This window comes from Chionomys nivalis, chromosome 6 (genome assembly GCF_950005125.1).
Source record: "Chionomys nivalis chromosome 6, mChiNiv1.1, whole genome shotgun sequence".
Classification (NCBI taxonomy): domain Eukaryota; kingdom Metazoa; phylum Chordata; class Mammalia; order Rodentia; family Cricetidae; genus Chionomys; species Chionomys nivalis.
The window spans coordinates 43,015,095-43,037,704 of record NC_080091.1 but is presented as its reverse complement, the minus strand read 5'-3'; the positions used below and the strand labels follow the sequence as shown (position 1 = coordinate 43,037,704).

At 49.1% G+C, this 22,610-nt stretch overlaps 1 protein-coding gene and 1 pseudogene across 1 annotated transcript in view; one reads left to right on the top strand and one right to left on the bottom strand.

The window, feature by feature from the left end:
• The window catches only part of Evc2 (EvC ciliary complex subunit 2), an 81,161-nt gene that overhangs the window by 22,149 nt on the left and 36,402 nt on the right, over nt 1-22,610 (bottom strand). Inside the window, exons 9-14 of the mRNA XM_057772127.1 lie at nt 16,626-16,865; nt 14,596-14,771; nt 11,567-11,726; nt 7,968-8,422; nt 2,926-3,130; nt 1,919-2,035 (exon numbers count right to left, since the gene is read on the bottom strand). Of these exons, the coding sequence (XP_057628110.1) occupies nt 1,919-2,035; nt 2,926-3,130; nt 7,968-8,422; nt 11,567-11,726; nt 14,596-14,771; nt 16,626-16,865 (1,353 nt within the window). The remainder of the gene's footprint in view (nt 1-1,918; nt 2,036-2,925; nt 3,131-7,967; nt 8,423-11,566; nt 11,727-14,595; nt 14,772-16,625; nt 16,866-22,610) is intronic.
• LOC130876675 (U6 spliceosomal RNA) lies at nt 3,683-3,783 on the top strand (annotated as a pseudogene).

Sequence of the window (22,610 nt, the reverse complement as noted above, 5' to 3'; positions counted from 1 at the left end):
TGAGAAACAACGGGTGGACGGAGCCAGGGTCTTGTCGTCTTCATTTAGCTTTACACGCTCCTGAGGGAAGTTTATGAGCATTCTCACATCTGCTGATCAAAAGCAGCAGGAGAAGCTGCCAAGGGTGAGCCGAGGTGTCCATCAAATGGACCCACTAATGAGCGAGGACGCACAGGGCAGAGCTTCATGCCCGGCTCTGCTGCTCACAGCTCTGTGACAGGAGCCATAAGATCGCTAGGTGCCCCCCATCTTCTCATCTGTGAGATGTGCAGTGGCGGCTGCTCTGCACCTGCCACAATAGGTGAGCAGTTCATGCAGAGATTCCAGGGGGCTTGAAACATAGAGGAGTTCAGAACCTGTGTGTCTAATCACTGAGGAGGTTAAATGGGTTTAGCACTCCCTGTATGGTGAGACATTACACTGGGGTGAAAGGCAATGATGACTTTTACGTTTTGGCATGAGGGCCCTTCAAGTGTCAGTGTTAGGGGGAAATGTAGCAAGAGATGCTTGACAGATTGACAGATAGGTAGGTAATACATGGATAATGAGAAGGCAAAGGGCTGGGGAGATGGCTCAGCTGCCAAAGTCCTTGCTGGGCAAGCCGGAGACCTGAATCCATATCCTCAGCACCCACATATAATCTGGGCATGTCAGTGTGTATCTAGAACCTTAGTGCTGGAGAGGCAGACACTGGATGAATCCCAAGGCTGGCCTACCTGCTGGTGAACTCCAGGTTCTGAAAGAGAGCTTGTTGAAAAAAAAAAAAAGTGGAAAGTACACGAGGAAGATACAGGTCATCACGTCCTCTACCTCATAGACAGACATGCGCACACAGGAGCAGCCTGAGTTGCACACACACATCCCATGGTGAGTGGACCCCCACCACACCAGCGTGTTTCTACACTCCCTCAGTGGCACAAACCACAGCTGGAGGCCTTTGCTAAGAATGCATGGTCCATGCATCGCTGCCAACTAGCATATATGCCCTGTGGGCGCAGGGACAGGACACCCTCTATCAATGCTCATAAAGATGAGGCCTGGCCACGGCTGCCTGCTCATGATATTTGAGATGTGGATGGAAAGTGTGCTGGGTGTTGAGAAAGAGGTGGCCGAGGGGTGAGGGGGAAGCAGTACAGTGCTTGTGGGGGCTTCTTGGAAGGGAGGATATGTGAAAATGGAGACAACACCTGAGGAGAGCAGAGAACAGAGCTACTGGTCTGGGTAAAGAGGAATACAGGCCGGGTGTACCGTACACCATAGACTGTACTGTGCTGCACACCCAGGTCAAATAGGAAGGGATAAGCAAGGAGAGGCTGTGCAGATCCATGGGGCAGGGGTGGGGAGGATGGTTTGGTTGTAAGGTAATTGCCTCAAAAGTGTGAGGTTCTGAGTCCAGTCTGCAGAACCCATGAGAAACACTGTGTATAGTGCTTCACACAGAATCTGAGGAAGAGGAATGAGCATCTTTGGGGTCCACTGTCCAGTCAACCTAACCTAACTGGTGAACCCCAGGTCCTGGTGAGACACTGAGTCTCAAAGGACCAGGTGGATGGCTCCTGAGGAATGGCATTTTAGGTTAACTTCTAGTCCTCCACACACATGCACACAGACGTACACACACACACACACACACCTAGGGATGTACAGACAATTATATACACTAATGCCTTAGGACAGAGCTCCAATATGGCAGCTACCATGATATCAAGGTACATTCATCAAGGAAGAAGCTGAGGGGTGATGGGAGATCTCTGGGCAGAGAAGAGGAGGAAGGGAGTTTCCTGAGGAGGGAATCAGAGCACTTCCGAGGAATGGGCCCCATCTGGAGGACTGGACACTCCATGGCCTGCAGCTTGGGTGGTAATGGGTCTCTGCCCTCTAAGCTCTGTGTGCTGTAGACAGCTGAGCTCAGCCCTACCTTGTCGGCCAGGTCTTCAGGGGCCCGCTCCTCGAAGAGACGGATCTTATCCTCCAGGCTCTTCTTCAGAAGGTCTGCCTTGCCTCTGCCCTTGGAACGCAGCTTTCTCGCCTTGGACTGTGGGAAAAGACAGGTCAGAGGAGGCACTGGCTTCTTCCCAAGCCGAAAATAAGTGTGTGCACGGCTAAAACTGCAAGCTTCCACCTCAGGCTACAGTGGAGGGGAGACAGCGTGGTGACACCTGCTGCATGAGACAGGCATTCAGGGTGGGCGCCTCTGCAGAGGCCACACTGAGCTGACACCTGACTAGACTACAAAGCAGATGGCAGGCAGAGGAAGTTCATGGGCTTAATCTTACGCTGCTCCCTAGAAGTAGAGGCTGAGCCTGGGATGGGAGGTGCAAAGGTCCTGAGGGTGTCTAAGGAATGGCCTAGGAGGAACAAGAACACCATGACAAGATGTGAAAAGGCCAAGCAGAGCTGTAGCCTTGGGTGCTGGTTCACAGGGATCTGGAAGATGGATGCACATAAGAGATGTCGCTAAAGGTGGCTGTCAGTTCTCAGCCTCTAGGACCAGGGTGAGAGAGCCCCGTTTCATGACTCAGTTGAGCTGAGATGAGCACCCACCTCTGCGCCACATACAAAAGGGTCTTTTGGACCCCTGAACCAGAAAGTGATGTGAGCTGGAGGCAGGGGTTACTAGGTGACTCCCAGACACCCTGAGCAATGTTCAGGAGAAGCAGACGAGGGTGGCTAGGAGCTAGGAGAAGGCTGACACTCATGGCTGCTGAGGGAAGCTGTTCTTGTTGGGCTTGGCACCATCATGGCCTACTGCAGACCTTCAGACCAGGGCAAACTGAGAGGCTGAGAAAGTGTTCAGAGGCAACCAAGACTAGAAGGTAGTGAATGGGGGCAGGAAGATGATGAACTCAGAGCAGAGGGAGGCACAGGACTCCATGGGTTCCCAGTCATTTCTGCAATGGGCAGTGCAGACATGACGACCCCTACCTGCAGCTCAGGTGCAGCCAGGGCCTGGTCGAGTTTCCGGAACTCTGCTTCCCGCCAGGCCGTCTGCAACTGCTGCCGTAGCACTCGTGCCCGGACTCTGGGGAGGGCCAGGCTCCGGTCCAGCTGTGTGAAGCAGCCCTGGGCCTCCTGCTTCACCCTGAGCAGGTCTTCTTCAGACAGTGAGATGGCTGCACAGCAGAGCTTCCTGGGAGGGGACAATGACCACGGACTGGGTCAGAGACAACATGGCAAAGGAGCTAAACCCCTGACCGGAGCAAAGAGCTTTAGATGCACATCCATGCCTTTGTATGTATTTATGAGTACTTAGTATGTTCAGTACAGCGTACAACACCCTATCAGAGAAGCGAGGCATTGTCCGCCCAACCAAACAGTGCGTCATTTGTGCAGAAGAGGGATGCTCACTTCCCCACAGGGCACAGCACTGAGTTCTACTTAAAGGATGATGAGCAATGACTCATCTAACAACTCGACCCATGCGGGGCACCGTGCTGGGTGGCAGAGTGGTGGGAAATGAACTGGGTCCCCCAGATTATCTGTCCAAGGTCAACCTCGTGCCGCAATGGGGATGAGGTATGTTTAGAAATGCAGTCGCGACAAATAAGAGAAGTTAAGATTAGATGGCACTGGAGAAGAGTTGGCTCAGAATACGAGTGCTGTCCTCATCAGAATGGGAGGCACAGGCACAGGGTGAGTTCCGGCCAAGAAGATTAAAGGCAGAGAAAAGAAGTGATATGTTGTGCTAGCTTCAGCAGCACATGTACTGGAACAATACAGAGAAGATTAGCATGGCCCCTGCTCAAGGATGACACACAGCTTCATGAAGTGGTCCATATTTTTGCTTCTGTAAAACAAAGGACATGGTCAAGAAGACAAAACAATAGTCTACAGAATGGGAAAAGATCTTCACCAACCCCACATCAGACAGAGGTCTGATCTCCAAAATATACATAGAACTCAAAAAATTGGTCATCAAAAGAACAAATAATTCATTAAAAAAGTGGAGTACAGACCTAAACAGAGAACTCTCAACAGAAGAATCTAAAATGGCTAAAAGACACTTTAGGAAATGTTCAACATCCTTAGTCATCAGAACAATGCAAATCAAAAAGAACTCTGAGCTTCCATCTTACATCTGTAAGAATGGCCAAGATCAAAAACACTGATGACAACTTATGCTGGAGAGGTTGTGGGGAAAAGGGATCACTCCTACATTGGTAGTGGAAATGCAAGCTGGTACAGCCCTTTGGATATCAGTATGGCTATTTCTCAGAAAATTAGGAAACAACATACCTCAAGACCCAGCAATACCACTTTTGGGTATATATCCATAGGATGCTCAATCGTGCTACAATGACATGTGCTCAACTATGTTCATAATAGCATTGTTTGTCAGAGCCAGAACCTGGAAACAACCTAAATGCCCCTTGACCAAAGAATGGATAAGGAAAATGTGTTACGTTTACACAATGTTTGAAATTTGCCGGCAAATGGATGGAAGTAGAAAACATCATATTGAGTGAGGTAACCCAGGACCCAGAAAGACAATTATCACATGTACTTACTCATAAGTGGTTTTTAAACATAATGCAAAGAAAACCAGCCCACAAATCACAATCCCAGAGAACCTAGACAACAATGAAGACCCTAAGTAAGAGATACATACATGGATCTAATCTACTTGGGAAGTAGAAAAAGATAAGATCTCCTGAGTAAATTGGGAGCATGGGGATCATGGGAGAGGGAAGGGGAGGAGAGAGGCAGGGAAGGGAGCAGAGAAAAAATGTAGAGCTCAGTAAAATCAATTGAAAAAAAAAAACCAGAAGTGATATGTCTATGAGTCAACAAGAGCCAAGGATTGGCGACAATGACACAAAACTAACAGAAAAACAAGGAGCAGAACATCCCTGAGCCCCGAGAGAGGACACGGCCCTGTTCACATCCTCATTTAGATTTCGGGAGAGAACGACTGTGACCTTAAGGCAAGGTTGGTGCTGCTTGGCTATGGCAGCCCTCAGCTCAGACACTGAGAATCCTTCCCCCAATCTTGAGCCTCGGGAGATGAGCGATGCTAAGAGAGATACTTCCTCGCTCCCACTTTGGCGAGTGTGCCTGCATCCATGTTCTTCAAACATTTTTCTGTGCAGACAAGCAAGGTCTGTCTGACTTTCCTGGCAGGGTTCTATTGATATTAGCTGCAGGAAAGATGCTCTGTAAATGCTTTGAAACTGGAAAATATTTGCAAATTACCTGCTGTGGGAAGTCAGAGGTGGGGCTCTGTGTGTGCAGATCTGAGTGTAGAATGTGGGACTGAAAAGCTTTAGAATGTTTTCTGATGGAAATTGAGTCTGACTTTCAGGGATGCCCAGGGTCCTCAGCTGACATCCAGGCTTTCGGATTCTGAAAGCCTCTTCCTAATCCCTCTTCCCAGAACAGACTCTGCCTGTTACCCTCCGGTAGAAAGGACTCCTGGGCTACAAGGGACTCTGATGGGAATAGTCACTAGTCTCATCGGCCTTCTAATAGATTGGCCCTATGCCTGGTTCCAGTCCCAATCACTAGGAGACAGGCAGAAAACAAATGTGTGTGAGCCAGGATCCTGCCCTGGTGGGGTTCAGCATTGGGCCAGACACTCGGTCTGGAGTCTGTGGATGAGGCTCAAAGGCACTATTATTTCTTTGCATCAGTTTCCCCTTTGCTCAGTGGGTTTGCTGCAGCCCACACAACTTACAAACGTGTTGCAGAACCATAGTGAAGAGCTATTTCTCCTTAATGCCTCAGAAATAGAGGTCATACCCTCAGGGTATCAAATCAGCAAACCAAGGAAGCAGCTGGCAGTGTGAGCCTATGGGTTAACTCTCCCTTAACCCCTGGAGAAGTCATAAGAGCTTGCTGATGGCCAAGCGAGATATCCCATTATTCCATGAATGGCTAACTCGATACTGGCTTTGGAAATGCTCCTTGCAATAAGGGTCCTGATGAAGCAGAAGGAAATGATCAGTGGATAATGGGAATGTCAGATGGAATTCAAGCACATCAAAGAGTCCTGCACCCTAGGGATTGTGGGAAGCTCCAGGCTGAGCATCACCTGAGTGGACTAAAGATCCATGGCAGTTAGAAGAAGTGGCATTTGAGGACCTGGTTCTTACTGTGCAGAGGAGAGAGCATCCTGTGCTCCTGGGTGAGAAAGTAACAACTAACTAGACGCTGGAAGACAAAGGAAGCCAAACTTACAAATGGGGTGGGACCTACCAAGAGACCTCTGAGTACAAGCAAGATAATATTACTAGCGACTAGGAAGGTGACTCAGTGGGTAAGAGCATTTGCTGTGCAGTCATGAGGACCTGAGTTCAAATCCCCAGCACTCATAAAAAGCCAGGCAAGACTATGTGTACCTGAAATGACAGCATTGAGGGGCAGACACAGGCATATCCTGAGAGGCTGCCTCCCAGTCAGCCCGCCACAAATGGAGACACTTCCAGTTCAGTGAGAGGCCTTGTTTTAAGTTAATTAGGTGGGGATGATGGAGGAGGACACCCAGCCACTTCAGATGTTACATGGTTATAGCCACACACATACACACATGCACATGCATACATACACACATGTACACACATTACACAAACACACTGCACACATACATACGCACACACCACACAGGTATTATACAGACCACATAAGCAACACACACAGAAAAGCCAATACCACTCTCTGAGCATGCCTGACCTGTTCTCCTGCCAGCAAGCTTGGCTCCTGGGAAGAGCACTGTGCAGGAAGAGGCATTACACCATCAGCACCAGCAAAACTTGAGCAACTTCCTCCAGGGAGGACAGTTACAGAGAGACACTGTGTCACTAAGGGTCCACTCACAGGTCCCCAAGTACAACCCACGCTCTTGCATCACACACCTCAGATGGCATCATGCACCATATGGCACCGCACTGCACTGAACAAAGCACCCCCAAACAGTTCGATATTAGTCTAGGGGGGTCTAGTCTGTGGATACATCACGTGTTGCCTGGATTCCTTCCTGGTGGCACTGGGTAGGCTGAGAGGGCCTGGACAACCTCATGCAAGCCACAAACACTCTCCAAGTCCCTGAAGCGGACAGCACATCTCTTTTGTTTGGTTCAGTGATGTGGGGTATCAGCCCCAAGTACACGATCTCTTTCTGCCTCTAAATGCCTGGGTTACAGGCATGTGCCACCGTACTTGGCAAAGTAGCATTTCTTTTTTATTTACTTGCTGCTTGCTGTTGTGTGTGTATGGACAGATACATGTTTGTGTGGGCGTGCACATGTGTGCATGTACATGTGTGTGTACATGAATGTGGAGACCAGAAGCCAGTGTTAACTGTTTCCTAGTTTATTCTTTTGAGAGAGTCTCTTACTGAGCCTGGAGTGTGACAGTTTGGTGAGACTGAGGGGCTCTCCTGTCTCTGCCTCCTCAGTGCTCTGCATTCAGCTCTTTGGTTGGGTTCTGGGGATCCCAGCTTAGGTCCTCATGCTTGTGCAGCAAGCACTTACTCAACGGAGCCATCTCTCCAGCACTTATCTTATTTGGAGGCATGGCATCAATAGCCCAGGCTGGCATCAGTAGCCCAGGCTGGCATCAACAGCCCAGGCTGGCCTCAAAGTGCCTGATCTCCCTACCTGCACTTCCCAAGTGCTGGAGTTCCTGGCCTGACTACCACACCCGACTCATACCACATTTCCTAGGGAGGGATCAGGCACACTTCACTCCCTAACAACACACTGGATGATCCGCGTAAGTCTTTGTCCCCCACAGAAGCTGGGTTGCCCACTTTCTTAGTCTACAATGCCTCATCCCGTGACGGCCTGCAGGTCGTGTATAATCGTGTGTGACTTGTAGGCCCAGTGTGTGTGACTAATTAACACTGTAGATCTTATTTGTCTGAGGATGGCATCACATGCTCAGCCACCCTGCCTCTCCTTCCTGAATGGATCACTCCCTTCCCACTGTGGTAGGCAAGGATGCTGAGAGCACCCATCTTCATCACTCACGTGAACACCAAGTGCTCCCAATGCCTCAGCTCTGCCTGCTCCTCAGTGCTGGCCTCTGGTGCATCCTGCTGTAGCCGCTGTCTCACGCCTTGCACCAGCTCCTGGCCAAGTTCTCTCTCCTCAGCCTCCAGTTGCGCGGTGCGGGCCGCAGATTCCCGGCTGTGCTCCTCTAAGATCTGCTGCAGGAAGAGCCAGGGTGCACTGCGTTTCAGCAGCTCCTGTGTCATGGCTGTACTCTGCAGGCGCCTCAGGTCCTCTGTGGCTTTCTCAGACAGTGACACCGTCAGGACACGGAGGTCATCCAGGGCAGCCTGGTCCAGACGCTCCTGCAGCTCCTCCAGGGCAGCAGTGTGCTCAGCCATCACACTCCTCCACTGGTCCAGGTACTGGACTGCATCCTCGGCAGTGCTGGAGGCCTCGCCAAGGGACACCTGCTCCTTCTGCTGCTCCTTGTGCTGGCAGGAATGTGAGAAAGGGCAATCGGATGTCAGGGCCAATGGGTGCAAGGGGTCAGGAGTGACGAGGGACAGTGCTTTATCTTTAGACACTTAAGGGGAGTAGAAGGTATGTACAGCCTTGTCCCCAACAAGCTCACATTTGGAAAACTATCCTTGGCACAACCAAACCCTAGGCTCTGGTGGCATAGACCTGTCACCCTTGTGGCCTGGGAGATTGAAGCAGGAAGACTGGAAACTCAAGGCCAGCCTGGGCAACATAGTGAATCCTGTATCAAAGCAAAGAGTAGAAGTTAAAAGAGGTCTGGGGATCTAGTTCAGTGGCTAAGTGCTTTCCTAACCTGTGCGAGATCCTTGGTTTAGACCCCTCTCCTACACACACACACACACACACACACACACACGCAGACACACACACACATTATTAAAATTCATGCTTTTAAGCAGCTACTGATTGACTAGGTAAAGCCCAAGAGGTAGCCCTCCAGGGTCTGTCCTGACTCTCCCATCCCCAGGTCTGGCTCTCCCTCTGGCTCTACTTCTCGATCTGTCAAATGGGAGTAGTAACAACACTACACTACAGTGGAGACCCTCAGGACATACTCGGCCCTTGGGGAAATGCCTATGGCAGAGCCTGCAGCCATGTACACTTGCTGGCAGCCCTTCTATGTGTCTGGCATATAGTCAGTAAAAAACAGGATATCTGAGCAGGGAAGCCAATGCTGATGATACCTGTGAGGGACAACTTAATGAGGAAGTTAGTGGATCCTCTTAAAGAAGATTTGAAGCAAGTCCTGGAGGAAGGACCTCCTGGGTGATGAATATTTGGTGCTGAGGGTCTGCAGCAGGAAAGACGTGCCCTGCATGAACATGCCCATCGTGGCATCACCTATATGGGCAGGGCCACAGTTTCCATTCTATTGAAGAACACAAGGCGCTGTGTTCTTCCATCTGTTCATGCTGTGACCAGCGTAGCCACTCATTCAGTCCTTCAATTTTTTTTTTGTAGTGAACCATTTATTGACTGCATTGTCAAGCCATGTCCTTGGCATTGGGGATACAACACATAGCCTTCATAGAGCTACTACCACTTTGTGAGTCACTTGCGATATTTATCAAAAGCAACTGCTAGAAATAATGCTTGGAGAACTCTGCCAGAATCTGTAGCGAGGTCTGAAGTCTAGCCCTCCTTCCAGAAGTCATCTCTTATAGGGTCAGACCATCTCGGAAATGTGGCTCTGGACTCCCATGCTTTGCCAACTTTAGTCCCTCAGAACCGGAAGGGGTGGTTAGCCGTGGGATGCTCTTTAGTGACTGGAATCAGCAGCAAGGCTTTCTGCCAGACACAACTTGATAACAAAAAGCAGTTTCTAGGCTTTGATCAGTGCCGCTCTCCGCCTTGGCCAGAGAAGCTTCTACTTGCAGCCGATGGTGGTTAATGCAGGGCCTCGTAACTGCTCAAAGTGCAGAGAACAAGGGACTGCATCGTGTTCATCCTCAGATGGGATGTGTACGTAACACCTCCTCCACCAGAGGCTCAGGGAACACTGAGGACGAAGGGCAGAGAGACCAGAGGAGCTGAAGGAGTTGGAGCGCTGCCATAAGAGAGTGCTACCCAGACATGACAAGGATGAACTCTCACCAACTGTGACGACGTGCACAAGGCCTTCACTAAATCAAACCAGTGAACATTCTGGCATGAGGAGGGAAGGGCTCATAATGTCCCCCTCCTGCCTAAGGCACTACAAGCAGCCAACTGCTGAAGGAGAGAGTCAGTTTTATTCAGAGACATGGCCCCTGGTGTGTTGCCCATGCTCCAGTGATCAGCCTTACTCCTATGTGATATGGGCAACATTAATTAGACTTGGTAGGTTATATATTAAAATATCTATATAGAGAGAGGAGCCAGAGAGATGGCTCAGTGGTTAAGAGCATTTGCTGCTCTTCCAGAGGACCTGGGTTCAATTCCCAACACCAATATGGTGGCTCACAAGCATCTCTAATCCCAGTTCCAGGGACTCTGATAACCCTTTTCTGGCCTCTAGACAGCCAGTAGATATGTACACACATACATTCAGACAAAGTGACCAAACACACATTTAAAAAACAAAAAACAGAAGAAGAGGACATGAGGTTGAAAGAGGAATGTCGGAGAAGAGATCGGGCAGGGGACTGCCAGGAAAAGCGAGGGGTGGAGATCACAATGCACAGATTATGTATGAGATTATCAAAGAATGAAAAAAAACCTACTTCCTACTGATTTAGCTGAAAGCCCCCTCCTGGTTCTCCCCTTCCTTCTTGCCTCTGCATTCAGCTGGGCTGACAGTTACTTCGTGTCTCCCTGCGGTCCCTGTGGTCCCATATGACTTCCAAATCTATTCTAACTTCCACAAAGGTCAATTCAGGTGGTGGCAAGTTTTCATCTGGCCATCTACTAGAGCCTTCTGTGGTTCTGTCTTCCCAAGCTCTTCCAACAAGCTTCCTAAACCACAAACTCAGCACCACTGTCTCTTCCTAAAGGCTTTTTAACCTTCTTCTCTGTCTGAACTAGAGGATCAGCCTCCAGGCTAGCAAACCATGCCTCCCTGACTTGACCCTTCTTCTGGCCAGCTCTCCTCCAGCCTTGGTCTCGCCCCTCTGCAACCCCATTCTGCTCTCTAAGCTTGCTAAATGCAGTCATGCGCTCTGGTCTTAGCACTGAAACCTGGCACACAGTGCTGCCCCACTGCCTGCCTCAAATGCCTATTTCTCCTCAGGTCTCATCTCTGCTGTACATGCTCTGGAAAGCCTTCCCCAGGGCAAGAGTGACTGTCACTTTTGTACCTCATAAGAATTAAAGATGCTATCTTATCTAACACACCGTATGATTAATTAAACACAAAGGTCAGCACCTATCATGATCATCCTCCAATTCCCTTCCAGTGCAGACATTACTAGTCCACCACAAACTCTGCTGCACTGAGATGGCATAGAAACACAGAATCCGCCTTCATATAGTATTCTTAGAAGTCACTACTAATCAACTACACACAGCACCTCATGTCACCAGCTCTGACCACCCTGTGTTGATGTCAATGCCTGTTACCCCGTGGGAAGGGTTCTGCAGAAGAGCACAATACTTTTTGCAGAAAAGGTATCACATACCTTTTGCAGAAGCTCTCGCCTTCTCTTAGTTATTAATTTTTGGTGAAGCCTTTTCTTTTCTTGCTTTAAGTCATTGTCCAGCTTCTGTTTTATAGAAAAAGTTTCTGTCTGAGCACGCTCCAACAGCATTTCCATCTGATCTTCATCCAAGTACCCAGCTCTACATGGAGAAGACGGAAAGTCAGGGAATGCAGGTTCCCGCCCTCTGCAGGCTGGACTGGTGCTGCATGACTGGGTGTGGAGTTCTTATTAGGCCATTCTCAAGCTGGAAAACCTCCGGGAGAAGTTACCATTGAGACATAAGCACCACACAGCAGAGTGAGGTCAGGGTATGTGGAGAGGGAAAGAGAAGCTCAGCCCAGAGATCGGATGGGTCAGAAACAGGTAGAGGTTTTGGAAGAAAAATATGTCTGCCAAGACCACTGCGTATGAAGAGCGCTTCCCAAGAATTGGGGGGGGGGGGACACCAAGAATACAGAGTCAAGAGGAAGGAAAGCCAAAGAGAGGCTGTGGAGACTTCTGGGGACATCTGGATGACATTCAGATCACACTAGCATATGAACCAGGGACGCATGTTGTGGTCTGAATGTTCCCTTAAAAATGCCTGAGTTATAACCAGTGAGCTAAGTCAGAAAAGGGGGATAATTTGTGAGAAAGGAGGAGGCCAGCAAGAGGGGAAGAAAAGGAACAGGGAAGGTGTGTGGGTGTGTGTGTGTGCGTGCGTGTGCATGTGTATATTGTGTGTGTGTGTAATGAACAAAATGTAATGGTATGCATTCATGAACATTCCATACAAAACCCATTACTTTATTATATCAAGTTAAATTTTAATTTAAAGTGATGATCAGCACCTCCAAAGCTACAGAGAAACCCTGTCTCAAAAAACCAAAAAGAGAGAGAGAGAGAGCGAGAGAGAGAGAGAGAGAGAGAGAGAGAGAGATGATCAGCGCTATCACCACAGGAGTGGGCTAACTGTGGGAGTCTCATCCCCTCGTCCCCTTCTCGTGTAAGCACCGCCACCACTCAGTGCCTTATGCACGGTGTGAAACAACCAGAGGCCCTCGGCAGATGCAGTCTTAGCCGTTCCAGGCTCCAGACAGACCATGCATCAAACAAACTGGCACTGTGTCCTGCCTGTGGTATTCTGTGGCAGAAACAAAAGAGAGACAGCTCCAAAATGTGAGGTTCCAAGCAGGGAAAACTTATAGTACAAAGGATAGACCCCCCTCCCTCCCCCCGCTTTGAGCCTCACAGTTTAGCGTGTGTCAGCCACACCATCTCTGCCCTCAGACTGGGATTCACATGCCAGCACCTGGGTCCTGTGCCCTTCTAACTGGAACTGACACAGCAGCCATCTGGACCGGTGGAGGCCTTCCCAGCCTCCGTGACCATGTGAGCCAGCCCCTACACTAGCTCTCCTAAGGTCTGTCCTGGTGTTTCTATTTGTCCTAGAGCCTTGATGAGTGTGTGCTTCTCCTGCTACCACTATCCCCAGCTTGTCTGCATTCCTTGGCTGTGTCCCCAGCTCAGCACAGACCAGACAATCCTGGTGGAACGCGGCAGGACAGAAAGGAAAGGGGTGCTGTGGAGATGAAGTCTGGCTGGGAAACAGTTACATGGCAAAAGCGGTTGCTGTGGAAATACCAGGACTTAAACTCAGATCTCGGTGTCAATGTAAAAAGCTGGGCACAGTGGCATGCATCGGCTACTCCAGGCAGGAGAGGGGGTGGAGGGTGATGGTGATGAGGGAGGTAGGGACTGGCAGATCCCAGGAGCTTGGGGTTCACCCAGGACAGTCAATCTCTGAGCTCCAGATTCAGTGAAGAAATTCTGTCTTAATTAGTAAAGTGGAAAGCCAGAGAGTAAAACACTGAGTGTCATCGCCTGGCCTCCACATGTATATACATAGATAAGAACACAGGGGGGGGGGACAGAGGGAGAGAGAGAAAGGGAGAGGGAGGGAGAGTGGGAGGGAGGGAGAGGGGAGAGAGAGAGGGAGGGAAGGACAGATGGAAATGTAAGCCTGTGCCCACTATTCAAAACAAGAGGTAAGAAGGCCTTCCCTGGAAACTGCTCAGGGCAGCCATGCAGCTGCCGTTTCCTCCTTTCACTTCAGTGAAAATTAATTAGAAATGCCAAGTAGGCTGCAGTGATGAATCCATTACCATCTTAAGATAGGCAGTGCCTACACAATCTGCATCTTACTGAATCTCTATTTAACCACAGCAGGAAGCTGCAAAGTCCCCAGAATATGACCTGAGGTGTAGAACCAATTCACAAAACCATGCACGGTCAGGAGCAGAGCCAACCTCAGAAACATGCCCCTGTTGTTCAGACCTCGACAGCACATCTCACTGTTTACCAGGAAGCTGCCTCGCAGCATGGCTGGGCAGAAACTGTGACAAGAGGCAATGCGTGGAGCTTCTGAGAGCCCTGTCTGACCCGCTCACCTGACACCCCTCACAATGGTTCCCAGTGCTGCTGAGAAAAACCACGTGAGCCCAAGCCAAGCCTCCGTGCCTATAACACTCAGTGGTGAGGGCCAATGCTAACCCTGCCCGAAGCCAAGCCTCCACATCTATCACACTCAAAGACAAGAGTCAATGCTATTCCTGCAGGTGGGGAAGCCTGAAGAGAAGGGGCTGTCCCATCACAGTCAGCCTTCTTCACGCATTTATCCAGAAAATGTAGGTCAGAAGTTGCTCCTCCAAACAGTTTGAGACAGGAACATAAAGCCAGGAGTCAGAGCTGGCAGAGGTTGAGTGTAGGTATATGATGTAGGGGATGTAGTCATCATACAGTGGCCCTGACTACCCCATGTGCTTTTCAAGTGTCTACTGTGAGGGAATTTTACCACAAAGGAATCCCCTTGACAAACCAGGCAACAGCATTCAGGCATAGCAAAGTAGACAGCCAGGCCTGGTCTTAGGAGTGTCAGCCTCGCTCTGCTGTTGGACGGATGGGAAGGCTAGAGCAGCTTCTCAGTCCCATCCCCCCACCCCCACTCCCATGAGGCTACATACCCTTACCTCTCATGCTTATGGATGAGGCTCGTCAGCTGAGCAGCCGCGGTGCTCAGCAGCCCTTGCACGCGGGTCTCCACGGCCTGCAGGCTCTGGACCAGGTACTCCCTATGGCCAAACCTCTTGCTGAGATGGTATCTCTTGGTGGCCTGGAAGAAGTCCATCAGCTCTTCTACCCTCTCCTGTTTTACACAACGAGATGTATGCCTCCTTAGAATGCTGGGGAGTCTTTGAGAACACTTAAAATAATGACCTTTCCTTTAGGAAGACAGTGCACAGGCCAGCATTGGGGTGAATTCCTTGAACCTCCCTGCTGTACAAAGGCTACGAGGAAGTGGGGTGCGAATATGAGGGCTCAGAAAAGCACCCTGGTGACCAGATGTATGCCACATCCCACTTAGCAACATGCATGCACCACCAAACAGGACACATGTATTACCTATGCCATTGTTCATCCTGTGCCCATGAAGCACAGTCCAGCTGGGAACGTCCCACAGTCTTGCACCTTGGGACACAAGCTGACGTTCTGGGGTGAATCAGCCACTTAGCCAGCCCCATGGTGGCTGAGGGGAGGGGACAGACAGGGCAGGTGCAAAGGGCAGCAGGGGGGAGTCACAGTAACAACTGCTGTCTCAAGTCTGCGTCCTCTGGGATATCTCTGGGTAAGAGTGCTCTGAGCCTCCCCACTTTAACTGGAGGACAGAATTAAGGAATCAAGTCCACACCACACTGCTGGAAATGGCTGGGCACAGACTAGAAACATCCTGTGGCTGCAAGTACCTAGGCAGCAGTTCTGAAGTCAGCAATCTGGGTCTGGGTTCCAGACTCTATGGTGGGAGGAGGAGTTGTCCTCCAAACCTAGCTGTCACCAGCATCCCAGTGACAACAGCTGCACCAGTGACCATCCCATCAGCCAGTGCTACTTCTCTCTTTAAATACAATGGCTTCAGACAAGCTACCCACTGAGACTTGTGGTGCCTGGACAGTCCCCCTTCGACCTAAGCTGTGGCCTGTCCATGTTCCAACATATGAGGATCGGCACTGTCCAGGGAAACACTGCATGGTCAGGAGTGTGAAGCAAAGCTGGCCTTCCCCTGGCCTTCTGGATTCCAAAGCTCTCAAGCCAGGCTTTATGATTTCCATAAAGCTGTGAGTCATCAGGAAGTTCACAGCCAGCTCCAACACCTGAACAATGCAGTGTAAACACAGTACTAATGCTAATGGATGGAGAGGGGGGACTTTTTTTTTTTTTTTTTTTACAATGACACATGTTCTTTCCTGATGCTGCTACCAAGCATCAGTGCTGTACATCATGGGAGTGAAATAAACTCAAGATCTGTGATATCTGTGATGTTCTGGGGTCCAGATATCTACATGGACAACCACAGCATGTTAGTGGGGAAAACCAGTTCCACATGGAGAGGTGGTATGTGCTCTCCAGCAGTCTTCTGAGATGACTTCTCCCCTGCTGCCCCACAGACGGCCTCCTGGCTGCTCCTCTGTTGTTCTCCATCATTTCTAAGTGAGCAAATCACCTGCAATACTGACATGCTCAGAAAACTACCTTCACTACCAACTAGGAACTGATTCAGTCTACACAAACAATCTTTACACTCATGTTTATGGGCCCATCTAGACACAGACCCTATATCCTATATCTCTATCAACTGGTCCATACATGTATCTGTGCATGCATTATCTACTATCTAGTGGTGTTGGTACTACTGTGTGTTCTCTGTGTGTGCATGTATGTGACACATTATGTAAAGCTTAAAATGGCCTGCCAAGGATCAGCTCATCACTGCATCAGGACCCACAGCTGATAGAGGTAGAGCCAGAATCCAGGCCACGTAAGTGTGAGCCCGTGGCTTGCACTATGAGCCACTTGTGTGCCTGAAACTCACTCCTTTATCAGGAGGACAAAGGAATAGAAAGTTCTCCAGTGCCCAGCACAGAAGAACTCAGCTCTAGGAAAGAAAGTCACCAAGGGTTGAGCAAACACCTCTCTATGGGGCAAGCTCAAGTGCAGACATTACCTGTGTTTTAGAATAGTCTTGGAGCAGCATTTTAGCCACCTCAGGCCTCAGTTCCCCTTTGGCCACAGCACTCTGTATCTGGGTATAGACGATGCTGTGTAATTCGTTTCTCTGGAAAACAACCAGCTGCCTGTGTGCTTGGGCAAAATCCTCTGCTTGGTGCAGGGCAAGGGACTTGTGCATGTCCTCCTGCTCCAGGCCATGGAGGGTCCGCAGAAGGTTGCTGCACTCTGCAGCAGACTGTGGAGAGAAGAAGAATCTGTGAGAGACAAATGTATGTGAACATGCACACATGCACACAGATAATACACACAAGCAATAGACACACCAGCACACTCAAAAACAAACAATGCATGCACACATTGTATTGCATGCACATGTCATGCACAGGCATAGGACATGTGCACATGTAACCACATAAGAACCATGTGTAATGTATATAGGAGCATATGTACATAGGAGATATACACATATTCATGCATGCATGCATACACAGTACATCCAAAGGCAGACAAGTGTGTGTGTATACATGGTACTCACACAGCCACACAACTGCACTCATGCATGAACACCTTGCACCCAGGAATTTGCACCCAGGAATATACACATAGTACACACGTGTGCACACACATATGCACACATACATGCACACACACACACACACATAGCCCTAAGCTGGCAGTGTTGAGGCTGCTGAGTCCTGGGAAGGTGCTGTCCCAACCCATTCTTTTCTGTTATCTGAATTTTCTGCCAGAACAACCGCAAAACAGAAAGTTCACAGTGGGTGGGCATGTGCCAATTTGCAAATCAGATTGCTTGAAAAGTGTCTGCAAGAATGGAAATCTCCGAAGTGTCAACTTATCGCACAGTGAGACACATAAGATGACTCCCCTCATCAATGAGGAGAAAAATGCCAGCAATCAGGCCTGATCTCAGTTCCTCGGTGAAAAGGAAAATAGCTGTTGAGCCATGGCACTTGGCTTCCTGGGCTGAGATCCAGGGCGGCCACACCCCATAGGACTCCCACCGAGAGGAAAGGGCTCTTTGCCCCCATGGGTAGGTGGGATCATAGGACCCCAGTGTGTATGCCAGGTGACAGTTCCATGTGTGAGGGTGTAAACTGGGACACAATGGGTGACCACTTCTGAGATTACCGTGTGTGTGTGTGTGTGTGTGTGTGTGTGTGTGTAAGTGCACATGTCTGTATGGAGACCAGAGGTTAGCATCTAGTGTCCTCCTCTTTCATTGTCCAACTTACTTATTAAGACAAGGTCTCTCACTGAACCTGGAGCTCATTGTTTAGGCAAGGCTGGCTCACCAGTGAGCCCCAGGGAACTGACTCTGCCCTCCAGAGGTGGGGGTTACAGATGTGTGACCATGCCTGCTTTACATGGGTGCTAGGAATCCAAACTTGGGCCCTCCCATTTGCATAGAAGGCTCTTTACCCACTGATCCCCAGATCACTCCACCCCAGTGTCTTGATGTAATTAGGTCCCTCTTTCATTGTCTATGGGTAAGTTGGGGTTGAGGGAAGGCTCCATCGTGAGTGGATATGACGACATCACATGAGGGCCCTTAAGGAGGGAGTGCTCACTCCCTGTTCTCTCCTGTTGGCCATTAATGAACCCAACAGTAACTGTGGAGTATCCATGGTCAAGGAAAACTTCTGGAAGTCAGTCCTACACACACTAAAGTGAATTCTATCCACAGCAAGAAGAGGTTGGCCCAGGAGCTTGACGTCCAAAGGAGACCTTGATGCAAGCCTCGGGTGTCTTGAGCACAGGACCCAACTGGCTCTGCCAGGACTTTTAGTCATGGGACCTGGGAGATCCTGCTGTTTTAAGTGCCTGAAGACAAGTGGCTCAGTACACAGCCACCAAAAATGGACATCTTCCCATCTGCAGGGTCAGAGCCATGGGCTCAGAGACATTCAGGCCCTTTCCCTAAGTTCCCCATATGCAAACCTTTAAGGTTTGGGTTCTGAAACCACACAGAGAGAAGACAAAACACTACACCAGCAGAAAGGCAGGGACAATTGAGCATGTGCATGAAGACAGGATATGGTTTGACCTTCAGAGAAAGGCTAAACCCACCAGAGTTCTTGCTCTTTCGCTTCTATTGTTTTAAAGTTTTAATACATAGTTATTTTCTACGTCACGAGTGCTTTGCCTGCATGTATGGATGTGCAGCACATGTGGGCCTGGTCCCCCACATGCATGCCCAGCACCTAGGAGATCAGAAGAGACTATCATACACCCTGGTTGTGAGCTGCCATGTGGGTGCTGGGGATAGAACCCAGGTCCTCTAGAAGAGCAGGCTGTGCTCTCAACTACTGAGCTATTTCTCTAGGTTCTTGTTTTGTTTAGAGATAGAGGGTCTTACATAGGCTGGGCTGGCTGTGAACTTAGCAGATAGCTGAGTAACTCTGAACTCCTGGCTCCCCTGCCTCTATCTTCCAAATGTTAGAATTATAGGCATGAGCTACCACACTTGGAAAAATGCACATTTTTAATATAAGCTTTTCTATTTTAGATGCTGCCAGTAAAGTGAACTATCCCTACTGAACTTTTCCAATGAAAGGCTTTTCATATACAGTCAAGGGCTAAGTAGTTAAAAGCAAAGGGAACACTTCTGCATTGCTGGTGGGAATGCAAGCTGGTACAATCACTTTGGATGTCAGTGTGGCGATTTCTCGGAAAATTAGGAAACAACCTTCCTCAAGATCCAGTAATACCACTTTTGGGTATATATCCAAAGGATGCTCAATCATGCCACAGGGACATGTGCTCAACTATGTTCACAGCAGCTTTATTTGTCATAGCCAGAACCTGGAAACAACCTAAATGCCCCTTCGACCAAAGAATGGATAAGGAAAATTTGGTACATTTACACAATGGAGTACTACATGGCAGAAAAAATCTTGAATTTTGCAGGAAAATGGATAAAGCTAGAAAACATTATTTTGAGTGAGGTAACCCAGACCCAGAAAGGCAATTTTCACATGTACTCACTAATGGGTGGTTTTTAAACATAAAGCAAAGAAAACCAGCCTACAAACCACAATCCCAGAAAACTTAGACAACAATGAGGACCCTAAGACCCTAAGAGAGACATACGTAGATCTAATCTACATGGGAAGTAGAAAAAGACTAGATCTCCTGAGTAAATTGGGAGCATGGGGACCTTGGGGGAGAGTTGGAAGGGGGAGGGGAGAGGCAGGGAGGGGAGCAGAAAAAAATGTAGAGCTCATTAAAAATCAATCAGAAAGAAAGAAAGAAAGAAAGAAAGAAAGAAAGAAAGAAAGAAAGAAAGAAAGAAAGAAAGAAAGAAAGAAAGGCTTTTCACCAAGAGGAGGTGTGGTCAGCAAGCTGCTTCAGCCAATGGCAGGCTGGCTTTGAGCTGCCCCGGGGCTGCTCCTGTATCAGTTCAGTCTTCACCATCCAAAATGTAAAATTATGATTTCCTCAGTTACGCTCCTTGTACTCCACTCACTGAGACTGGCAGACTGGAAAACTGTTTCATAAAAACACGTCTATCAGTGAAGCAATGTCAAGTTCCTACACAGAAAACAATCTCTCTTTCAGAAGCTTAAGAAGGAGTTAGGAAGCTTCCCTGGACCCAGGCAGAATACAGGTCCTCAAATAGCTGAAGGTGCCTAGAAACAGAAGAGGGCCCCTTGCTGTGTTACACCACACACTCATTTTGTGGATATCTGTAGCACTTCCAGGGTTCTGCTATCACTCACTATTTGGGGTGCCATTTATATCAGGTGTGGAGGAGGAAAAGGCAGGTCAGGACTTCAAGTGGCCGTAGGGAGCAGAGCTATGAGACTCTGATTTTCTGGGCCTTGGTTTTCCCACCTTCAGATGTAAATATTTCATGTCTGAGGTTTCCTTAAAGATGATATTAAACCATGACCCTCAACTTGACACCATCTAGAATCACAAGGGAAGAGTCTCAGTGAGGAAATGCCAGGACCAGGATGGTCTGTGGGCATGTCTATGGGGACGTGTCTTGATTACATTAATTAATGTGGAACTATCCATGCTAAGAGTGGGCAGCACCATTCCCTAGGCCTGGATCTTGAACTATGCAAAACAAAGAGAGAGAGAGAGACAGAGACAGAGACAGACAGAGAGAGACAGACAGACAGACAGACAGACAGACAGACAGACAGCTGAGCACTAGCATGCCTGTGCTCGTTTCTCTCTGTTCTTGACTGGACGTGATATGACAAGCTGCTTCAAGTGTCTGCTGCCTCAATTTCCCAGTCTTGTTGGACTATAAATAACCTGGAACTGTGAGCTAAGATAAACCCTTTTCCCCCAAGTAACTTTGCCAGAACACGTTATCATAGCAGCAGAAGAGTTCTGGGGTCTGAATACAAAATGCCACCCCCCCACAATGTCCCACTCCTCAGAGGCTGACTTGGTTCCCATCTGGTGGTGCTGTCTGGAAAGGTCATGGAACTTTTAGGAGGTGGAACCTTGCTGGAGGAAGTTCGTCACTGGGGTGAGGCTTTTAGGGTCTAGAGCCTGGCCCCACTTCCTGTTCTTCCTCTGTGCTTCCCGTGTGTGGATGAAGTGTGATTGCTCTGACTCCTCTCTGCCACCCCACCCTCACTCTCAGGTTGCCTTCCCTGCTATGATGGACTGAATCCCTCTGAAACTGTCAGCCAAAACAAACTGTTCCTTCAACAGAAAAGCAGCTAACACAGAGGGAAACCACAACAGCACCCATGTAGGGCTGACAGGACCAAGCACTGATGGAAGCCCCTGTTTACCTTCTAATTTATACTGCGCTTTTAGCCAACTCATAAAAACAGGAAATGTGACCTATCATGGGCTGCCTGTGAAGTGTCAATGTGAGTATACATTGTATAATGTTGACCCAGGTCCACACCACTACCTCCTCCAACATCAATCATCTCTTTGAGGTGAAAGCACACGAATCCTCCTTGGCTTTCAGAGTCAAAGCTTGTCAGAGTGGTCTGAAGCCACTTGGCTGTGCAAATGGCCACCAGACCATCTCCTTGCTGTGCCTTGGTGTCCCAGCACCACCTGGCTATGCAAAGGTCACCAGAGTATCTCCCCTGCTCTAACTGTGCCTCAGAGTCCAGTGCCCAGCCTCCTTCATTGGGCTGCAGGCCCTACCGTGCATGTATTGACTTACTTCACACTAACTCTCACACAGCCTTCTGAGGTGAACAGATGAGAAAGCACTGTGTCTATTGTTCAAAAGGTGGAAAGGGGACCCAGAGGAGCACAGCCTTCTGGAAGGGCAGGGTAAAACTCAAGTTCAAGGAAGCCTCCCCCGAGTCTAAGCTCCTAGGGAGTTAGAGCCTCTCCCCTGCAGGGCACATGCTGTGAAAGCCGTAGGAATCACTGAAGCACGGAAGGCACTACAGACACCAACAGGGTGGGAATGAGGCCACATAGCAGGGGGAGGTGGCATGCAGAGCAGTCCAATGGCTGGGGGCATCAACATGGTGCCACCTGAGGCCCCCTGGACCAGGGATTAAGTTTTGGTTTTTGTCCATCAAAAGTGGGCTCTTCTCACTCCCTGCCTCACTGAGCAGAGCAGGGCGCAGTTTAAAAAGGAGGCTTCTGTAGTGTGCCTAGAATTCCCAGCTCTTAGAAGTCTGTGCTTTGTAACACATTGCATTCTTCCCTAGTATTTAAATTAAAATTTTTAAATGCAGCAATACAAAGTGAAAATAAGCAAGATATGCAATTCCACAGGTTGCAAACATCTTATAAAACACAGACTGCAGCAGATGGCTGGTCTGTATGCCGGAGTCTAGTACAGAGGAGCTGAGCCACCATCAGCCTCCAGGTGAGGCATACAGCAGGCATTCAATGAATGCACAAAGTAGCCAATCAGTACTGAGCAAATGGCTCTCTGTTCCACTGTGGGTTTTGCAGAGCTTTTTGTTTTGTTTGTTTTTGGCTTTTCTAATAGAATGGGCAAACGTTTCTGTGAAGA